This window comes from Thunnus thynnus, chromosome 24 (assembly GCF_963924715.1).
Source record: "Thunnus thynnus chromosome 24, fThuThy2.1, whole genome shotgun sequence".
Classification (NCBI taxonomy): domain Eukaryota; kingdom Metazoa; phylum Chordata; class Actinopteri; order Scombriformes; family Scombridae; genus Thunnus; species Thunnus thynnus.
Genome location: NC_089540.1, coordinates 19,972,711 through 19,991,220, shown reverse-complemented (window position 1 = coordinate 19,991,220; position 18,510 = coordinate 19,972,711). Strand labels below are relative to the sequence as shown.

The 18,510-nt window shown below is 38.6% G+C and overlaps 2 protein-coding genes across 2 annotated transcripts in view; both read right to left on the bottom strand.

Annotated features, from left to right (window-relative positions):
• Positions 1 to 348: 348 nt before the first annotated feature.
• On the bottom strand, positions 349 to 8,563 carry LOC137177490 (tetraspanin-7-like). Its single transcript, XM_067583843.1, has 8 exons — positions 7,751 to 8,563; positions 3,838 to 4,026; positions 3,251 to 3,325; positions 3,065 to 3,160; positions 1,768 to 1,923; positions 1,590 to 1,673; positions 585 to 656; positions 349 to 463 (listed from the first exon to the last, which is right to left on the bottom strand). Exons 1-7 carry the CDS (start codon positions 7,829 to 7,831, stop codon positions 588 to 590), a joined length of 750 nt encoding a protein of 249 aa, XP_067439944.1. The 5' UTR covers positions 7,832 to 8,563; the 3' UTR covers positions 349 to 463; positions 585 to 587.
• A 1,429-nt stretch (positions 8,564 to 9,992) lies between these two features.
• xdh (xanthine dehydrogenase) overlaps positions 9,993 to 18,510 on the bottom strand; it is a 25,384-nt gene continuing 16,866 nt past the window's right edge. The window contains exons 24-34 of the mRNA XM_067583806.1: positions 18,038 to 18,124; positions 17,615 to 17,952; positions 16,715 to 16,796; positions 16,204 to 16,299; positions 15,233 to 15,436; positions 14,503 to 14,555; positions 14,300 to 14,414; positions 13,257 to 13,322; positions 12,944 to 13,132; positions 12,667 to 12,834; positions 9,993 to 11,736 (exon numbers count right to left, since the gene is read on the bottom strand). Coding sequence (XP_067439907.1) covers positions 11,686 to 11,736; positions 12,667 to 12,834; positions 12,944 to 13,132; positions 13,257 to 13,322; positions 14,300 to 14,414; positions 14,503 to 14,555; positions 15,233 to 15,436; positions 16,204 to 16,299; positions 16,715 to 16,796; positions 17,615 to 17,952; positions 18,038 to 18,124 — 1,449 coding nt within the window. The 3' untranslated portion in view covers positions 9,993 to 11,685. The remainder of the gene's footprint in view (positions 11,737 to 12,666; positions 12,835 to 12,943; positions 13,133 to 13,256; positions 13,323 to 14,299; positions 14,415 to 14,502; positions 14,556 to 15,232; positions 15,437 to 16,203; positions 16,300 to 16,714; positions 16,797 to 17,614; positions 17,953 to 18,037; positions 18,125 to 18,510) is intronic.

The window sequence follows — 18,510 nt, the reverse complement described above, 5'->3', positions numbered from 1 at the left end:
GCCACAACATTCAGTGATGATGCAGAACACACAAATCCCCATGTGGGGGGGGTCTGGTTCCAGGGGGTCTAGAGCAGCATTTTGTTGACTTCATTCAGACAGAAACATTATTCCAACTTAATAAAAACTTAAAATTTTTTTAAAAAATAAGGGGATTGTTTCAGTTTGACGCCTCTATGTGGCACCATGAGATGATTCTGAATCTGTTCTGAATCATCATGAATGTAAAAATGTTTTTTTTATTATATAAGCGACCAATAGATTTAAGAGTTAACCAATCAGCTTCAAGAGAGCAAAAAAAAACAAACAACCAAACAAAAACAAACAAAACCAAAGAAAAAAAAAAGGGCAAAAACGTTGGATGTTTCTCACAGCCTCAAAAATAAACAGAAGAGGAATGTCGACAGGTTTGGTGCAAGATGCTCTGTGTGTTTCCATGGTGACGTGCATCCTCGCCTCTTTCCTGTAAAAGAACAAAATGAGAAGAGAACGAGCAGACGGAGGTGATGATGAACAACAGGAAGTGTGTGTGTATGTGTGTGTGTGTGTGTGTGTGTGTGTGTGTGTGTGTGTGTGTGTGTTACCTGTTAGACCATCTCATACTGGTTGGCGTTGATGAAGCGAGACAGACAGCAGGCCAAAGACATCCCTATCAACTGAGACAGGGAGACATGTTTTAGTATCTGTTTTGACCAATGTTACACATTTTTATTGGTTTTATGTTACTGAAACTTAACACATAACATATGTAAGCTACAGGCTAGCATTTAAAACTTACACAGAAAATACACAAGTTAGTTACAAAACATATTATAAAGGCCGACAGTAATAATAATGATAATAATAATAATAATAAACACATATGATACAGTGTATGTTCACTGAAAGGAGAAGTTATGTATGAATTGAGGATGTCATAAAGTAAATTTATTTACAAATGTGATATGATGCAGAACAAACGCTACGCTTCACTGACATCATAAATAAAATCTATTTCTTGTATTAGTAGGATAATTGTATGGAAGCTCATTTCTGCCAGTAAAAGAAAAAAAGAAGAAGAAAAGTTCGTCATGATGGAAAAAAAGAATGATAAGTTTATTAAGTCAAAATTATAATTATAATTAAAATTATATATTTTTTTATATTTCATAAATTTGGCTTCTTTTCTCATAACTTTGACTTTTGACTTTTATTACAATTTTAACTTTTTATTCTCATAATTTTGACTTTTTTTCGTCATGATTTTTAATATTTCATCTCATAATTTAGATTTACTACATCTAGATTTTGACAAACCATGAGCATGCTTTTTTTAAAATCATGACTTCCTGTATATCCCAGAATATACAGGAAGTTACAGAAATATTTACATCCTGTTCTATCCGATCCATGAAGCTTTTTACCTCTAATAATGTTGTTTTAATGATGTTCTGCATGTTTAGTGTCGCCTTTTAAAACGTTGTATAAGCTCTTTGTGATCATCATGACAGTTTTACCTCCATATTACTCAGTTATTCACATTTACATCTAAATTGAACCGCTTGCTGGACTGGTTCATCACAAAAAACATCAATCTGTGAGTTGAGTACCTGAGAGAAGGCGATGCCGAAGGTAACTCCAGCGATGATTCCCATGTTGCCTTCTATGAAGGACGTCACCAACTCATAACAACCCTGCAGACACACAGTTCATTCATTCATTCACTGAGTCTAAGTTATTAATTTCAGATCTCAGAGTGTTTTTGTTTCATGTTTGTGTGTCTCAGACCTGTTTATAGACTTTCTGTGCAGCCAGAGTTGCGTTCTTCAGGTCGGCTCCGCTGCAGTCGGAGAAACTAACGCAGCAGCTGGCAGGAATCCCGCTGACGGGGAAATACACACTGCTGAGCCAACTGGTGTAGTTATAAACTCCACAGCAGTGCAACTACAGACACGGAGAGAAAACAATCGTCTGTAGGCTTTAATTCATCTTCATAACTGATCTGAGATTTTATTACATTTAGTTGAAGGTGTGATCGTGTGTTTTGTGGCATCATGCAAACAAATCATAGTATCATCAGCAAATAGAGAGACATCAGTTCGATCATCAGTATAACGAAAAAACAAAGAGAAGTGGTCCCAGTATTGATCCCTGTGGAACACCTGTGGTGTACTGGTGTCCTCTTAGGAGGGTTTACTGTCCTTTCAACTGTAATACAACACTATAAAATACTCTATTACATTCAAAAGTCCTGCATTTAACATTTTAACAACGTACCAGTATGTTAATATTAACAACAAACAGTTATTATTATTATTGGACTAATTAATGATCATGTAGCCAGCTTTTTACTACTTTATATACAATTTGGTGGTTTAATCTGTAACAATGTATCATATTTTATAAAATCATCATTTTTTTTGTCTTAATCTGTAAAATAATCAGAATAACTTTAGCTGTCAGATGAGGTAGTGAAGTAAAACAGAATATTTTCCTCTGACATTTAGGCTGCCTTAAAATTGTACTTAATCACAATACGAGTTCACATTTAATTTGATTTAACAATATTTTTTATACATTTTATCTCTTTATTTTGTTTTATATTATGCTAACATACGTAACAGTGTGACTTTGTTACTGTTTTTATATATGTATGTATATTATTTAGGTAAAGAAATTTAAGAAACCCATTCAGGCATGTTTCCTCTCCCTGCACACATTCCTGTAGTTTGTGAGCATTTTTTGATTTTATCCTGTGCAAATAAATAAACTTAAACTTTATAAGCTGATAATATGACAGATATGTTTTGCTTGTTTTTCTGCCCTCTAGTGGCCAAAAAGTCAATGAATGCAGCTTCAAGTAGTTTTTGATTCTAAACTAAACCAAACAAAAGAGATCAGAAAACACTCATAAGACACATTTTTGTATCGTATGGGTTGTTTTCTAAGTCTCGGATAAACAAGCTGTTTTGTAGTTTAGCCAGGAGAAGCTGCGTGTGAGTAAAATAACCTTCAACATCAACAAAACATTATCTGAAGGTCGTCTAGAGTTACTGATTACTGATGGAGAGAGTGATAGACTGACTCTACGCTGGACGCCGTCCACAGCCAGACTCCTGTCATCTCGTCCGTCATATCTCATCACAGCCTCGCTGTACGTCGTGAGGAAAGTTCCTTTAATCTGAACACAAACACAGAATGTTGTAAATAACAAACAGCATCGTTGTTTAAAAGTATCTGGATCATGTGTGTGTTTTTGCGTGTTTTTCACCTCGTGGCGAAAGATGAATCCAGAGATTCCAGCGATGAGTTCAGTCATGAAGACCAGAGACAGAAACACGGCGTACTGCAGAGAGGTCAGACAGGAGGTCACAGAGAGGTCATTAAGAGGTCATAAAATATATTCATGTTAGAGGTTACAGTGACATTAAATTAGATCTTTTTGTTCCTCTGACAAACAAAAAGTTGAACAGTTCGTCTTGTGTTACAAATTTTGTTGAAGGTAATTATTGTCATGCTAAATATGAAGCTACAGCTAGCAGTAGCTTAGCGTAGCTTAGCAACACAGTGTTCACCTGGGTGTACACCTGGGTTTTTGTACAAATTAAACATGTTAATCAGTGAACTTTAGTGGTGCCAATAGGTTTGATTTTGTCAGCTTTGGACAGAGCCATGCTAGCTGTTTCCCCCTGTTACAAGTCTTTATGCTAAGCTAAGCTAATAAGCTGCTAGCTGTAGCTTCATATTTAGCGTAGAGACATGAGAGGTATCATTTTAAACATCTAGTTCTCGGCAAGAAAGCGAGAAATAAAAAGTTAGTGACAGACTGAACAACTAAAAGTGAACATTTCCTCTGACCAGTTTTAACATCCAGGGGCGCCCCCTGCAGGTGGCGAAGCAGCCGAACAGGCCGAACACCACGATGAAGGCTCCGGTGCCGGTGAGGACGTACGGAGCGTTGGAGGGGCCGTTGGAGATCAACAACATGTAGGGGCCCAACATGAACTTCCACCATAACCCCACCGAGAGCAGGACCACACCTGTCACCTGTGAGGGGGGGGAGGGGGGAGGGGCTCCAGGGATTACTGATCTTATTATTTACAGCATATTTTATTGATTTTCATGTATATCAAACATAGAATTTGTTAAAAACTGAAGCTAATTATGATGATTTCTGACAGAGTCCTGTTATTATTGTTATTATTATTATTATTATGACAGAGTTATAGATCTGTGGCAGATGGGCTGACTCAGAGAGAAGGAGGGAGTTTGTAGTGAGAACATTTACTTCAAAGGACTTGGTTTAAAGATTAAGGTTGGGATTGGGTTTAGGTTCAGTTTAGGGCTGGGGTTAGGTATTTAGTTGTGATCATTAAAGTTGGGGGTTAGGGAATGCATTATATCACTGAGTGTCCTCACAAGTATAAAAAGACAAATATGTGTGTGTGTGTGTGTGTGTGTGTGTGTGATTCAGCACCACATGACTCCGTTATGAGCTCTGACAGTAAAGTGACAAAGTGACAGACAGACGGGAGGAAGAAACGAGTCAGACCAACGTTCTCACAACACGCACAACACGGAAAAAACTGTTATATATACACTCAGCGAGCACTTTATTAGGAACACCTGTCCAGTATAATGCAGTCCAGTAGACCACCACCAACTATGACCTTAATAATAAAGTAGAATTATCACCTTTCTGATGATGTCAACAAAACCTGAAAAAAAAGAATTTATGGCAGAGCTGTTTTTATTGGATTGAACAGGTGTTCCTAATAAAGTGCTCGCTGAGTGTAGACTGTGTACAGCTGTAATCAATAAGTGTAGTTGTAGCAGTACAAGTATCAATCGTTGTTACATAGACTGAAGGTTAGGATGGAGTATTAGGGCCACTGTTACACAAAAAACAAAACAATCTGAGATTTTTAGAATTAAGTCATAACATTATGAGAAAAAAGTAAAAAAAGTAAAAAAAGTAAATATTTCTAGAAAAAAAAATATTTTGAGAAAAAAATGTTGCAATATTTAGATATTTACAGAAAGAAAGCTGTAATGTTTAAAGAAATACTGTTGTAAGTTTTAAAATAAAAAGTTGCAACATTCTGAGAAAAAGTCACAATATCTAAAGACCACAGTTGTAAATCTGAAGAAAAGAAATATGCAATTTTTTGAGAAAAAAGTCCAAAAAAGACGTCATAATAGAAAAAGTTTCTTGGAGAGTAAAATATCATCTATTCCTCGTGCATGTTTGTGTATTTTTATCCCAGAAGTTAAGTGAACGTGTGTCGTTTAGTTTCAGGTGAAGGTGGTTCACGAGGACGTCTGTTCAGGTTCAGGCTGAGGGATGAAAGAGGAGACGAGACGGGAGGTTCGGAGGACGATAAACGAAGGAGACGTTTGATTTTGACTCCTGATTGCGTCTGTCTGTGTGTGAACATTTCAAACGGCCGGAGTGAAGCTGTGATGTTGAAACGTTCGCCGTCTGTCGGTGTGTTCGGGAGACGATAAGGAACCCGTCTCAACGTTTGTTTGGTTCAATTCGAGATAAAAGATAAAAGTCAGAGTCTGTGTGTGTTTGTGTAGCTGCCGGCTGATTGTGTTTGTGAAGCTAAAAGATCAGATTAAATTTCACGCCGACAATAAATAAACTCAACACACTTTGTAGCACCGGTGGAGATTTAATTTAGACAGTCTCACTCTATTTAACTTTTATTACATTAAAATTATGTTATTTATTTATAGGGAAAAGTGGAAATGTAATGTATGTATGTAATAATAAAACAACAGCAAAGGAAACATGGATCAATTATTACAAATAAAACTGTAAAGATAAAAATTTGGGAAAAACTTCCAAGTGAGTCAAGAAGGAAGTCGACCGGCTGCCAAAACCGCATCGGCTCTGAAGAATATCACATCTCGCCAAACAAACAGTGACAGATTTTTATCCATCTGCAGCCGATAGAAACTGAGGCATAAAAAGACAAACAGATATCAGACAGGCTGCGCTTTAGTCAGTCTGTTCAGTGCCAAGAAAAAACCATTTAAAAACAAAACCTGAGACACTGAAAATCACTGCGAGAGCAACAAATCCTGCCTCATTCTTCCATATCTGGTTGTGTTTTTTATTGAAGAATAGCTCCTCTTCTTCACTATAAATGCCTCCCAGCAGCAGCAGGAAGTTACCACGTGTCTTATCAGGCTGATATTTGAGAGTATAAAGAGTGGAAGCAAGAGAGAAACTAAACTTCAGACCACAGAGATTCAGATAGAAGCCACATAAGTACTGAGAGATCATCACGGGTCGACCTGCTACCGAGCTCATTACACCGAGATGTGAGGACGCCGTGGAAACCAACCAGGGCCAGACAACAACCGGTTCATGAGTCGACAGTTTCCTGGTCGGACGTAAACAGGCTCGTTAAAGGACACATAATCTTTAGTTATGGAATATCTTTGCATGATTTCCAGTTAAAAACTCCTTATTTATCTTCTACTGGTCCTTTATGCAGCCCCTCAGTTCAGCCTCTGTCTGAAACAGGCTGTTTTAGCTCCTGTCTCTTTAAGGCCCCGCCTCCTGATGAGCCCACTCTGCTCTGATTGGTCAGCTTCAGGAAGCTCCGTAAACAAACTATAGAAGCAGGATTTCACACAGGCGGGTCGTGTGTTCGTCTTTCTGTACAGATCTTCATTATCGTCCCGGTGTCACAGCTTCACCCTCCTCCTCATTCCTCAGAGTCGGGATAATTACCGAACCTCCTCTGACCTCTGACCTCTGACCTCAGCTCTTATTACACATCATATATCCTGATATCTGACATCATGTAGTTTCAAAGTCTTGGATAAAAACACTAAAGAAGAAACTGCAGTCTCTATGTACTGTGAATTCTAACATTATTTCTTCTTTAAAGGTGTATTTCACCCAAAAACGTCACCAGAATCAAACGTTTTAAATAGACGGTCAGCTGATATTAACGGCCGATATCGGCCTATCACAGATATAACGGTATTGACGTATATGTTGACTGATATGCACTGATGATTTAAAGTTATATAGGAGGTATTTTATGTATATTTGATCCTTTTTCATCCTAATTCAAGTTTAATATATACATGTTTTTTTGTTTTTTTTTTAAATTTATAGTTATTTATGATATTAAATCATCACTGTTTCAGTGCACTGATGTCATTTTATACAATAAAGAACACGCCTCCATTACATATCATTGTCACATGTGTTTAATCACAACATTTGAGGGATTATTGCAAAAACAAAAGTGTTTATGTCTATATTCTGTATTTATAAAATTATCAGCTGATATATCGATATTGGAATTTTCACTCCCTGATATCAGTATCAGCATCAGCCCCAAAAATCCAGTATTGGTTGGACTCTAGTTTTTAATATGAGATGATTCAAACCAGATTTGCAACAGTGTCATAATTCCACTTTAATGTAGGCTAATACATTTTCAATGTTAATAACATATAATTAAATACAGTCTGCTGAATGTGTAGAATCTCTTATCTCCAAAGTATCAACTTCATATAAATATATTTAGAAAAACAGACTTATTTTAACTGGATAATGATGCATCTTTGGGATCATAAGAAAAAGATTTAAAGGTTTACAGTGTGGTTTAACTGGACTCCACATTGACATCAACATGAAAACAAGCTTTTACAATCATAAAATAAAGATATTCCACCTCCCTCCTGATATTAAAATGTGTTAATGAACACGTAGCAGGTTAATAGAGAAGTGTTTTCTCACCCAGAAGATGAAGGAGTAGAGCAGCAGCAGCGACTTCAGACAGAAGATCACCGGTTTGGTTTCCATCCTCCTCCGAGCCATAATCCAACTGAGACGGCAGGATGAAGACTCTCTCTCACTTTAACGTCTCTTTGACTCTCCCTCCCTCTCTCTCTTTCTGTCTTCCTGCAGCGTAAACGGGGATATACAGTATATAGGACAGAGCCAGTCCACATTTGGTGTTGATTATTCTGTTTTATCTTTGTTAAAATGACGTTTTACTGACTAAAACATGGACACAAAACGCAAGTCTCATGTTTGAGAACCTTTTTTAATCCTCCATCTAACAGCTGAACCTATCAGTGTGTGACCCTGCAGCAGTGAAATCTGGTAACGTTGTTCATGAGACGTGCAGGGCGACATGTGGTTGGTGGTTTGAAGGTGACAGTGCAAACATGTGACCCTCATACTTCACACTATAACCACACAATTAACAGGAAGGTGATCCTCAGGGAGTCTGACAGCTCACTGTGAAGGTCCTCCACCCCACCCACCAGCCACTATGGGGACCTGCCTTACTCTTGATTATTACTTATTAATGAATATATTGTTGGTTTTCCCATTACGGAGCTTTATAGTGAGTTTCAGCTTATTGTTTATCTGTCCGGCTGCAACTTTACTGTTCTGGTTCACTCTCAGCGTCTCTCATAGCGTCGTTTTGGGCCGCAGCAGGCAGCTGTTTCCAGAGTAAAAGCTGTAAGAAGCCGCTGTAAACTACCTGCTTAGCTCCAAACAAACAGACACAGTTAGCTGTAGACTAGCTGGTGAACATAGTGGCGCATTTAGCAGTTAAAGAGCCAGATATTTCCCAAAGGAGTTGGTAGAGAGCAAAAACAGAGCTAAAAGAGAGTGAATAATGGACTCACATTCACCAGGTGGACAGAAACACGACTCCACATGGATGATAATGTTGCTACATAACCGCTGGATGGGAAAATCGTTTGCTAATATGTTAGCCACAACTACTTTATAAGCTGATAATATGTCAAATAATTGGACTAAACACATAATTTAAAGCATCTTTGACCAGATTGAAGCTATAAAGGATCAAGACTAGAACCCTGAGGAACCCCACAAGACATTATTGACGTTATACATGTTGCTGGATGTGGAAATAAGCAACTGTTTGCTAACAAGTTCAACATATCAACTTAAAAGCTGATGATACGTCAGTGTTGAGTTCACTGCTTGATTCTGATGAAAACTAGTAGACAAAACATCAGTTAATGCAGGTTTAAAGAGGAAGTTAAACCACTGGAGGTCAGCAAAAACAAGATTCACAGCTACTGTTAATCTGTAGAAAACAGCGTAAATATTCAGAAACCTTATTACCAAAGCTCACTCGAACATCACTGATTGATTTGAGGCTTTGTTTGTGCTAAAAGGTTCACATCTGCTTCAATCAATGTACAATGAATTTACTTTCTAACAAGACAAGCGTCTACCACCATGCTAACGGCTCTGTGAGGCGAGGAATAGCAAAGTTTTCACTCTTTCAGTGAAATATCTCAACATCTACTTGATGGATTGGCGCCAAATTTGGTCCAAACATTAATGGTTTCCAGATGATGAATTCTACATACTTTGGTGATCCTCTGACTTTTTCCTCTAGCACCACCATGAGGTTGTGATTTTTGTTTTTTTATGAAATATCTCGACAACTGTTGGATGGCCTTCTGCAGTTCAGCCATTCATTTTCCCCTCAGGATGAATTGTAATAACTTTGATCTGTTTTCTGTTTGTCCAGAATTAATGACATACCCATCAGCCTCAGCTGTACTTTATGTTTAGTGCTAACTAGCACATGTTAGCATGCTAATGTAATAAACTAATGGTAAAAACTATACCTGCTAAACATCAACTACATGATGGCTTAACTGTCTGCAGCTGAAAGAAACGGATGGAAAATCAACCAAAACATGTGCCTCTGAAAAGTTTTATTTAATTCATATAGTGCAATAATTTTATATAACATAACAGTGAAAATGAACGAAATCATAATTTAATTTGTGTTTCATTTACATCATAATTCATGTTGATGTGAACATGAACTGAAGTGAAAGTGCATCACCAATCACTGTACGACATACAGAGTGTAAACGATGATTAGTTTTACAGATTTAATGATCTGATCATTCACATTAGCTGGACTGGGCTGAAACATCGAGCACCGGAAGTAAATCTACGATTCACGTAACATGTATTTACAGTGTAAGATTGACTGGCTGTGAAGAAATCATGTTTTATTCCCTGAGGTCTTTATGGAAAGAAATATTTTGCTCATTAGTGTGTTTTTGTTACACATTATTAAAATGTTCTATATATATATAATGAATGTCTGTATAACACTAATTTAAAATGTAGGCTGTTTATGTGAGCTAAAATCAGTTAGCTCCCAAGCTAATGTTAGCATAATTTCTCCCGGTTCAGTAATGTTTAAGTACTTTATCAGCTGTAGCCTCATTTTGATTTACTGTTCTTCTGTTTTAGCTTAATTCTCGTTTTCGATCATTAGCAAACTGTGTTAATGGTGAAACTTTAAGGGAACGGAGAATCAGAGGCTAAAAGAGAAGAAGATATCAGGTTAGCTTTGTCGTACTGTCCAGTTTTTATAGATACGGCGTGGTCGATGATAAGAAAATTCCTTTTCTTGAATAATCTGTGTTAACTTAATCAGCAACCATGCTACTTGGCTAGCTTGTTAACTGGTGGTAAGATAACTGATATCAAGCCAGCTAGCTTGGCGAGCTACTGTCTAATCTAATGAATTGTGCTATATAAATAAAATTGCCTTGTCTTGTCTGTTGGGGCTGGTTGTTCCGGTTTGTTCCCGGCTAGCTAGCATGTTAATTGTTAGCTCAGGAACCTGACAAGTGGTCACTAAATAAAAGGTTTCCAGCTCCACCTTTGCGAGGATGCGTGATAAGTTTCGCTGTATGGTGTGGCTGAGCACTGAATGTCTTCACAGGTCTAAAGCTGGACGGACTCATGGAAAACAGGGGAAATGAAAGACAGTTGCGTTCTCGCAGGATAATTTATCTCTGCTTGCCACAACATGAGGGAATCAGACTGACCTGCTGATCTACATCAGACTTCAGATTTGTTTTCTTTTTATCTGTGTGCATATATTAGCTAGACGAACAATAATCATTAATTTGCTTATGTGACTCCTTTTTTTCCAAAATTAAGGGGGTTGGGGGTTGTTGCAAAGATATTAAATCTGCTGTTTCGTACACTTTTCAAAATGTATAAATACATAAATGTGTATGTATAGATTTCTTTATATTTTAATTGCAAACATTCATTACTTGTACGGTGCTTTGGCAATACTGTATTTCATTATGGTCATGCCAATAAAGCTATTTGAATTTGAATTTGAAAACTAACCAATAACACGACAGGACCCTACCCAAAAAGGGCAACTGCCTTCAGTATCTGTGAGGACCCCAGATTCATTGTGTGTCTGTTGGTTTGTGGTAATTTGATTAACTGCAGATTAGTCTGAGAATATGCACCACAGTGATCAGGGCCAGGTCCTGTATTATTACCTGTACATGGTGCATATCTTGAATCAATTTCTTTACAACTAAAGTATCGCAAACATTAATCCAACAATGCGTTTAGTCTGTGAAGACCTGTACCAGACTCTTGGCCTCAGTTTCACCTTTTATTCTTCTACGACTGAGTTCAGTAGAGCTCAGTAGAGTTCAGTTGAGGTAGCGCATCATTAACTGTGACCGAAGGTCCTGATCCGACAGGGAGCAACGATCCGTTAGTGACGAGGTTCTCTGAAATGTTCTTGTAGAAAATGGCTCAGTGTGTTTTTATAGTTTTGTAGTTTTACAGATTCTCCAGTGGTCGTCGGCGGTAGTTTCTACTATCGTTGGTCGAGCGCCTTAAACCTGCACAGACCAGGGTGTGAAGGTGCCGGGCTCTGCAGGAGGACACTGCAACAGAAAATATTAAGTATGATTAAGAGCACAGAAACTGACACAGTATTCCCAACACGTTTATATGTTTTGAAGTAACTCAAGGTCTGAAATAAGTTGTATCTGCAGCAGGGCAGCTGGCTGTAAATCCGTTCATTCATACATTGCAAATAACTTTTTACTTGATCTAGGGCTGACATAATCACATCAGGTTATCATATCAGTTTTACAAAATTCTGTTGTCCGAATGAATGATGCTAAGTTTACTGTCATTCCAAGATAACAGAACGCAATTTTAAAATAGTTCTGGTGTTGTGGTCACTGACGGCTGTTTCCTACCAAAGCTACACCAAAGAGACAAGATCAGAAGATGGTTTAGTTTTGTCAGTTGTATGTTCTTGTCCATGCCCGATCCTTTCCTCAAAGAATTACTGCCACTACAGAAACAACTTGTACCAAAACTTTGTAACAAGACACCAAACGCACCGAAGTTTCTGTTTAAAATAAAACTTTTGCTATATTTTTCAGGGCTGTATGGGACGAAGATAACTGTGTCTGACTGACTTTTGATCTACTGAAAGGTAAAAAATGTCTGACTGAGGTTATTGATGGTAAAATTATCAGATTAAATGAGCTCAGTTTTGCAGACTGTACTTGTTCGTGCCCGTCCTTTTCTCGAACAATTACTGCCACTACAGCAGCAACTTATATCACAACGTTCAATGTATTAAAAATTAGTTTTTCTGACCACTGCATTCACTAACCTTTAAGCTGTTAACGTCCACAATAGTTAACAATACTCCAAACACTGACGAGGAGATGATCTGAACAAAATATGGTTTAGTTTTGTTCATTTCTTGTTCGTTCTCTGTGCTTTCTGAAAGCAGTGTGATAAACTCGAGCTGTTCCAAGAACAATCGTCACTGATATTTGAACATGTTTTCGTACCAGTTTGGTGAATCGGTCGCTGCAGGCGTTGCGGATCCTCTCGGCGGAGGCGGGGCTATCCAGCCTGAACGGCCCGCTGATTCCTGACTCTGCCCGGGCGGCGCTGATGGCGTCTTTGATGGCGAAGAAAACCGATGATGCCAGAAATAGAGGAGGCTCTCCAACAGCCTGATGGGAAAAAAAATCAAATAAGCTGTTTTATCTGCTTTCCTATTAATTTTCTCAGCAGAAATCTGAACAGTGACGTTTAAAATGTTCTCAGTGTTGGTGATGTTACCTTGGAGGCAAAGATTGCCTTATCATGAGGTGCGTCGCGGAGCAGCGAGACGGTTAGCTTGGTGGGAATGTCACCGAAGGCTGGGATCTTATAAGCACCGGGACCCCGAGTGAGGAGGACTCCTTTGGGGGAGTAATGAAGCTCCTCCAGGGTGAAGAGACCCAGACCCTGCATGAACGCCCCTTCCACCTGCAGAGACCACAGAAGACACTTTGACCTGAAGGCGGTGCTCGAGTCTTGAATGATGACCTTTAATAATTAATGATTTTTGACTGACTCATTGATCGACTTCTTCACTGATTGATTGACTCACCTGTCCGATGTCTATAGCCGGGTTGAGGCTGTGACCGACGTCCATCACTACGGTGGTGCTCAGGTTCTATAACACAAATATGTCACAAAAATATCTGTATTTGTATCTTTGTTTTGTTTTTTTGTTGAACTAGTGACAGAAAATGTGCCCCAATAACTCACTGGGCCTTATTGCATAATTTCAAAAATGTGAAAATAAACAAAATGCAGGTTGTTCATGTAATGCGATGAACCCCAGATGAAAATAATGTTGGTAAGGAGACTTTATGACAAAAAAAGAGAAAGCTATTGAAAATTTGGTCATATTGCATGCACTTTTAAGTCAGCCCTTAACTTTATCTCAATATTTTTACCCACATTATCAATTAATTTCTAGCTTTATCTGCATTGCACAACAACTCTGGAGAAAACTGATGATCTTATTAAAAAGTTATTGAGGATCAACAGTGCAGAATTTCTGATTTTAAAACCATCAATACCTTTATGTTTTCTCTTATATTTCTTTCTGTTTTGGCAAATCTGCACAACAAACAGTCATGCTGCTTAATGCACTGAAACACTGATCAGTCTTGGGTTAGGTATGATACTGAATAAAGTGTTAAAAAAGAATATGATTTTAGGCAGTTTATGGACGACCATCCTTGATGTTTATTGGAGATATCACAATTACTGGAGAGATTGAGTAGCGCTGATCCAGCTGTATGTGTAAAATATCTGTGTGTTCAGTTACGACTGAGATTTTTGTGATTACTGACGTAAATTGCATAACAGTGTTGAGAGACTGGTACATGGAGATTCTGGATTTCAGTGGAACCTGTTACATACAACATGGTATCATCAGCATAAAAGTGTATAATTAATATATTTTCATATGATTTGTGTGTAGGGTAAACAACAGGGCCCTAGTATTGATCCCTGTGGGAAACCTTTAGGGGCAACAACAGTTTGAAAGAGTGATTTATTTACCATTTTCTGTTATGATTACCTCTCTAGATAAATGATTCTTCATAAAGTAAACACAGACAGTTTAGCAGAAGTACCGACCTTGTGAGCTCCGGTCAGACAGTCGATCTCCACCTCTGAACAGGCCACTCCGTAGCTGTAGTAGTTGAACGCTCGGCCAGAGTTTGAGTCAAAGTCATAACCGAGATCTGGAGTCCTAACAGGACACAGGAACGGTGAAACTCTGTCCTGGACTTTATTTATCAAAACATTTACTGATGTAGTGACTTATTCAGTGAACTCACTTGTAAAAGCCATTTGCACTTAGGTTGACTCTGTCGAAGTACGCTGCTTTCACCTGAAACACAGAAATATTCTCAGTTAAATGATTTAAAGCCAGGAAATCAATAAATACATAAAATCTCAGGAGATCCTCAACATTTTGACGATGTAAATCAAAATCACAGCTTAGTGTGTCATTGTTAGCGTCTCAAAATTGACCTGCTAAGTCATAATTACAAATATATATAAATATATATAAGTCACACCTGTGAGATAGTGAGTCACAAGTACATTTATTTTAACTGTATTTTCATGTTTTTACCATAATTTAAGAAAACAAAGTCAGAACTCGGTCGATCTAATGAGATACAAAGACATAATTAAAAGATTTTAGCTTCCAGTTTAATGCACACTGTAAAGAAACAGAGCTAATGAGCTTTTATGCCAGCTGCTGAAGCTACTGACATCACAAACCTCGTCACAGTTTAACAGAATTTTATCTGTAAATCATCACTTCACCACTGAGATCCATCAACTTCCAGACAAACTAATATTTACCTTCAGCTGCTGACAGAAATCTGAGGAAAAACACTCAATTTATCATCTTAATGTACCTCTTTAAGTGACTTATTTAACAATTACATTTTAGTGTGCTTATTTTTATGTATTTTTAAGGAATATAATCAATGGATTTTTAGAATGATCACAACTGCTAATACGAATTCATGTACAAGTACTGCAGATATTTCTCACCCAGTCTTCCCATGATCCTTTGGGGTTCTTATTCCTGTATGGCTCCAGGCGTTCTGCGAGGATCTGGCAGGCGTTCTGCACGGCGGCTCCATTGAGGTCGGAGGAGGCGGAGGCGGCGGTGGGGCTGGTGTTGGGGACCGTATTGGTGCTCGTCTCTGTGATGTGGATCTTTGAACTGGAGACACCCAGAACTCTGCTGGCGACCTGGAAACACAAACAGAGACAGTTTGTTAACACTTTTGGTAGAAAAGTTATAGTTTTAAAGGTTCATGTAAAAGTTTGATCCAGTCAAATGTGATCTGTGATTTTACTCAGTTGAGTTTCATAATTTAAATCCCCAAAATTCATCAATCAGCAGCCACAACAGCTGATACTTCAGCTGAGTGCTCAATTATCTGAAGCTGCCGTTCCACTAAAGGCCTTTAGATGGCGCCATTTATACTGAAATGAACTGAAACCAACATCAGCATGACAGGTTGAAACTGATTGTTGGGTGGTTGGATGAGATAGAAAATGTTTTTTTTAGAATATTTATATGAGATTTGGAGTGAAGGAGTTTAAATGTGATTTTTAAACCCTTTTGAATCCCAGTTTAATAAATGATGACAATAAATCTTCTGTTTTATACACTTTTCGCCATATTTTCCCTGTTCTGCAAAAATATCTTTGGAAACTTTGGCTTCTACACTAGAAAAAATCCAAATTAAGTTTCAGCAATATTTAGCCAGACAGCATGAGCATGAACTGAGTTGTTTCAGTTGCCATGGCCTTTATGTGGTTTAATTAAAATAAGTTTATTTATTTGTCAGGCAGCTGCAGTAATGCTCCTTGAACATTTTTTACACATTTTTTTCCCCACAATTCCCCAAAAGTACTTTGGAAACTTTGTGTTCTCCACCATAATTTAACTTTAAGAGTAATTTTAAACTAAACAACATGAGCCCCTGATTGATCTAACAGAGTTGAAGTACCTGGACCATCTTGGTGTGGAGTCCCTGTCCCATCTCAGTCCCACCGTGAGTCAACAACACCGAGCCGTCAGTGTAGATGTGGACCAGAGCTCCAGCCTGCAGACACACACACACAAGAGTTCACAAAAACAATCTACACTATATTATATTTGCTTTAACAAGATTCAATTGACTTTAGTTTCATTGGTTTGTTACATGGAAATCATGTCACCAGAATAATTAGGATTTATTGTTTGGCATTCATTAATATATCCACAGCAAATTTTATGTATCTGGTCATTAGTTGTTGAGATAATAGGCAAAAAGTTAAAACCACTTCACAGAAAACCCTTTAAAGTGAATAGCAAAGGAGCAGCACAGACTACATAACAGACAAAACAATTCTGCAGAATTTTGTTTTAATAATTTAGTTCAGAAATTCTTTCTGAGTGAGTTTGTTTGGAAGCTGCTGATTATCAACTAAACTCATTAAACCTCCAACAGCTTGTTGGTGAGTGTTGGTGGATCAGACCTGGTTGAGGAAGACAGCAGTGAAGCTAATGCCGAACTTGGTGGGGATGATGGCAAGGCCTCGTTTGGTCCACCGGTTCTTTCTGACGGCAGAAAACACAGAGAGTTAATCTCAACCAGCAGGACTTCACTCGTAAGATAAAGACGGCCTAAAGAGCTCTGCAACTGCTCAGAAACTTCAGAGCTCAACATGGCCTCACAAACTGTGGTTGGACTGTTTCTATCTGTTGCAGAAAGTGATGGAAACTTTGGCCTGTCCTTTTTTACCTGCATTAGAGCTCTACGGCAGCTCTGAAATGTTCGTCAGACTATTGCAGCGCTCAACAGTGGTCATACAATTCAGTCTGACCATTTTTAGCTGTTATAAATCTTGATGGCAACTCTGAAGTATAAGACTTTTCCTACCTATCGTAGAGCCCAAGGGAGCTCAAAAACTTTGGTCAGACCATTTCTACATGTCATGTAACTCTACAAGGTCTCAGACACTTCTGTTTATACCTGTTATAAAGCTTGACAGGGTCTCAAAATCTTTGGTGAGACTGTTTTTACTATAAAGGTTGTAATGTTATAGTATTTTTACCATTACCATTTTTACCTATTGCAGAAGCCCACACAGTCTTGACCAATTTTACTTTTCATAGAGCTAAAAAGAGCCTCTGAACATTTCTACCTGTTTCTGACTTTGACTGGGGCTAAGCAACTTTGGTTTGGACATTGTTACGTGTTGTAGAGCAAGATGGTGGCTCAGAAACTTCAGTCAGACTGTCTTTATCTTATGTAGTACTAAAGACAGTTTTTACCTGTCATACATCTCGACAGGTTCTCAGGTATGTTTTCCTGGCTGTTGCTACCTGTCATAGTGCTCTTTGGGTCTCAGATACGTCTACCTGGCTGTTGTTACCTGTTGTAGAGCTCGATGGCAGCTCGGCGCTGCTCGTATTCGGAGCGTGCCAGGCACTCGTCCCAGCAGCGGTCCAGAGTGAACTGGTCCAGGACCTGGTTGTAGGGTGTTGAATCGCCCTCCATGTACAGGTTCAGCCGACGCACCTCCTCAGCCGGCCGGCCCAGACTCTGAGCCACATCTGTCATCCAGCTCTCAGCGATCATCATGCCCTGCGGCCCTCCGAAGCCCCTGAAGGCAGTGTTGGACGGCAGGTTGGTGCGGCACAGGAAGCCGTGGCCGCGCACATTCGCCACGTTGTACGAGTTCTCCATGTGGAACAGAGCGCGCTCCATGACCTTGACGAACAAACACAGATTGACATCAGCATATCGTCGGCAAATACTGTGATGGAGGAACTCTGCAGTTAGCAGCGATACTCACTGACAGAGAGAGGTCCATGGAGTTTCCTGTGTTACTGTAGAAAGACACGTCCAACGCCACGACCTTCCCACTGTTCAGAAAACCCACCTGGAGCAAGAGAAGAAGAAGAAGAAGAAGAAGAAGAAGAAGAAGAAGAAGAAGAAGAAGAAGAAGCATTGGAGACTCAAAAGTGAAGTTTCGACAAGAAAGATGATGGTGACATGATCCAACAGAGGCAGCAGATATAAACTGTAGCTGTTTTTTGGATCCTGAAAAGTCAAATAAATTCAAAACAACTTTATTTATCCATTTAAGAGCAATTATAAACAACACCTTGTTACTCAAAACAAAAACTAAAAAATGATCTAATAAAAACAAGGTTACCCTCTGCAATTACTAATGCTGCAACTGACCATTATTTTCTCCATTAATCGATTGGCTGATTGATCCATAAAATGTCAGAGAATGGTGAGAAATATTGATCAGTGTTTCAC

Excerpts from the sequence above, each read along its gene's own strand:
- LOC137177490 (XM_067583843.1), bottom strand. The coding sequence starts at position 7,831 with ATGGCTCGGAGGAGGATGGAAACCAAACCGGTGATCTTCTGTCTGAAG. Across the intron at positions 3,161-3,250 it reads GATTCATCTTTCGCCACGAG|ATTAAAGGAACTTTCCTCAC; the intron begins GTGAAAAACACG and ends GTTTGTGTTCAG. Across the intron at positions 1,924-3,064 it reads TGGACGGCGTCCAGCGTAGA|TTGCACTGCTGTGGAGTTTA; the intron begins GTCAGTCTATCA and ends CCGTGTCTGTAG.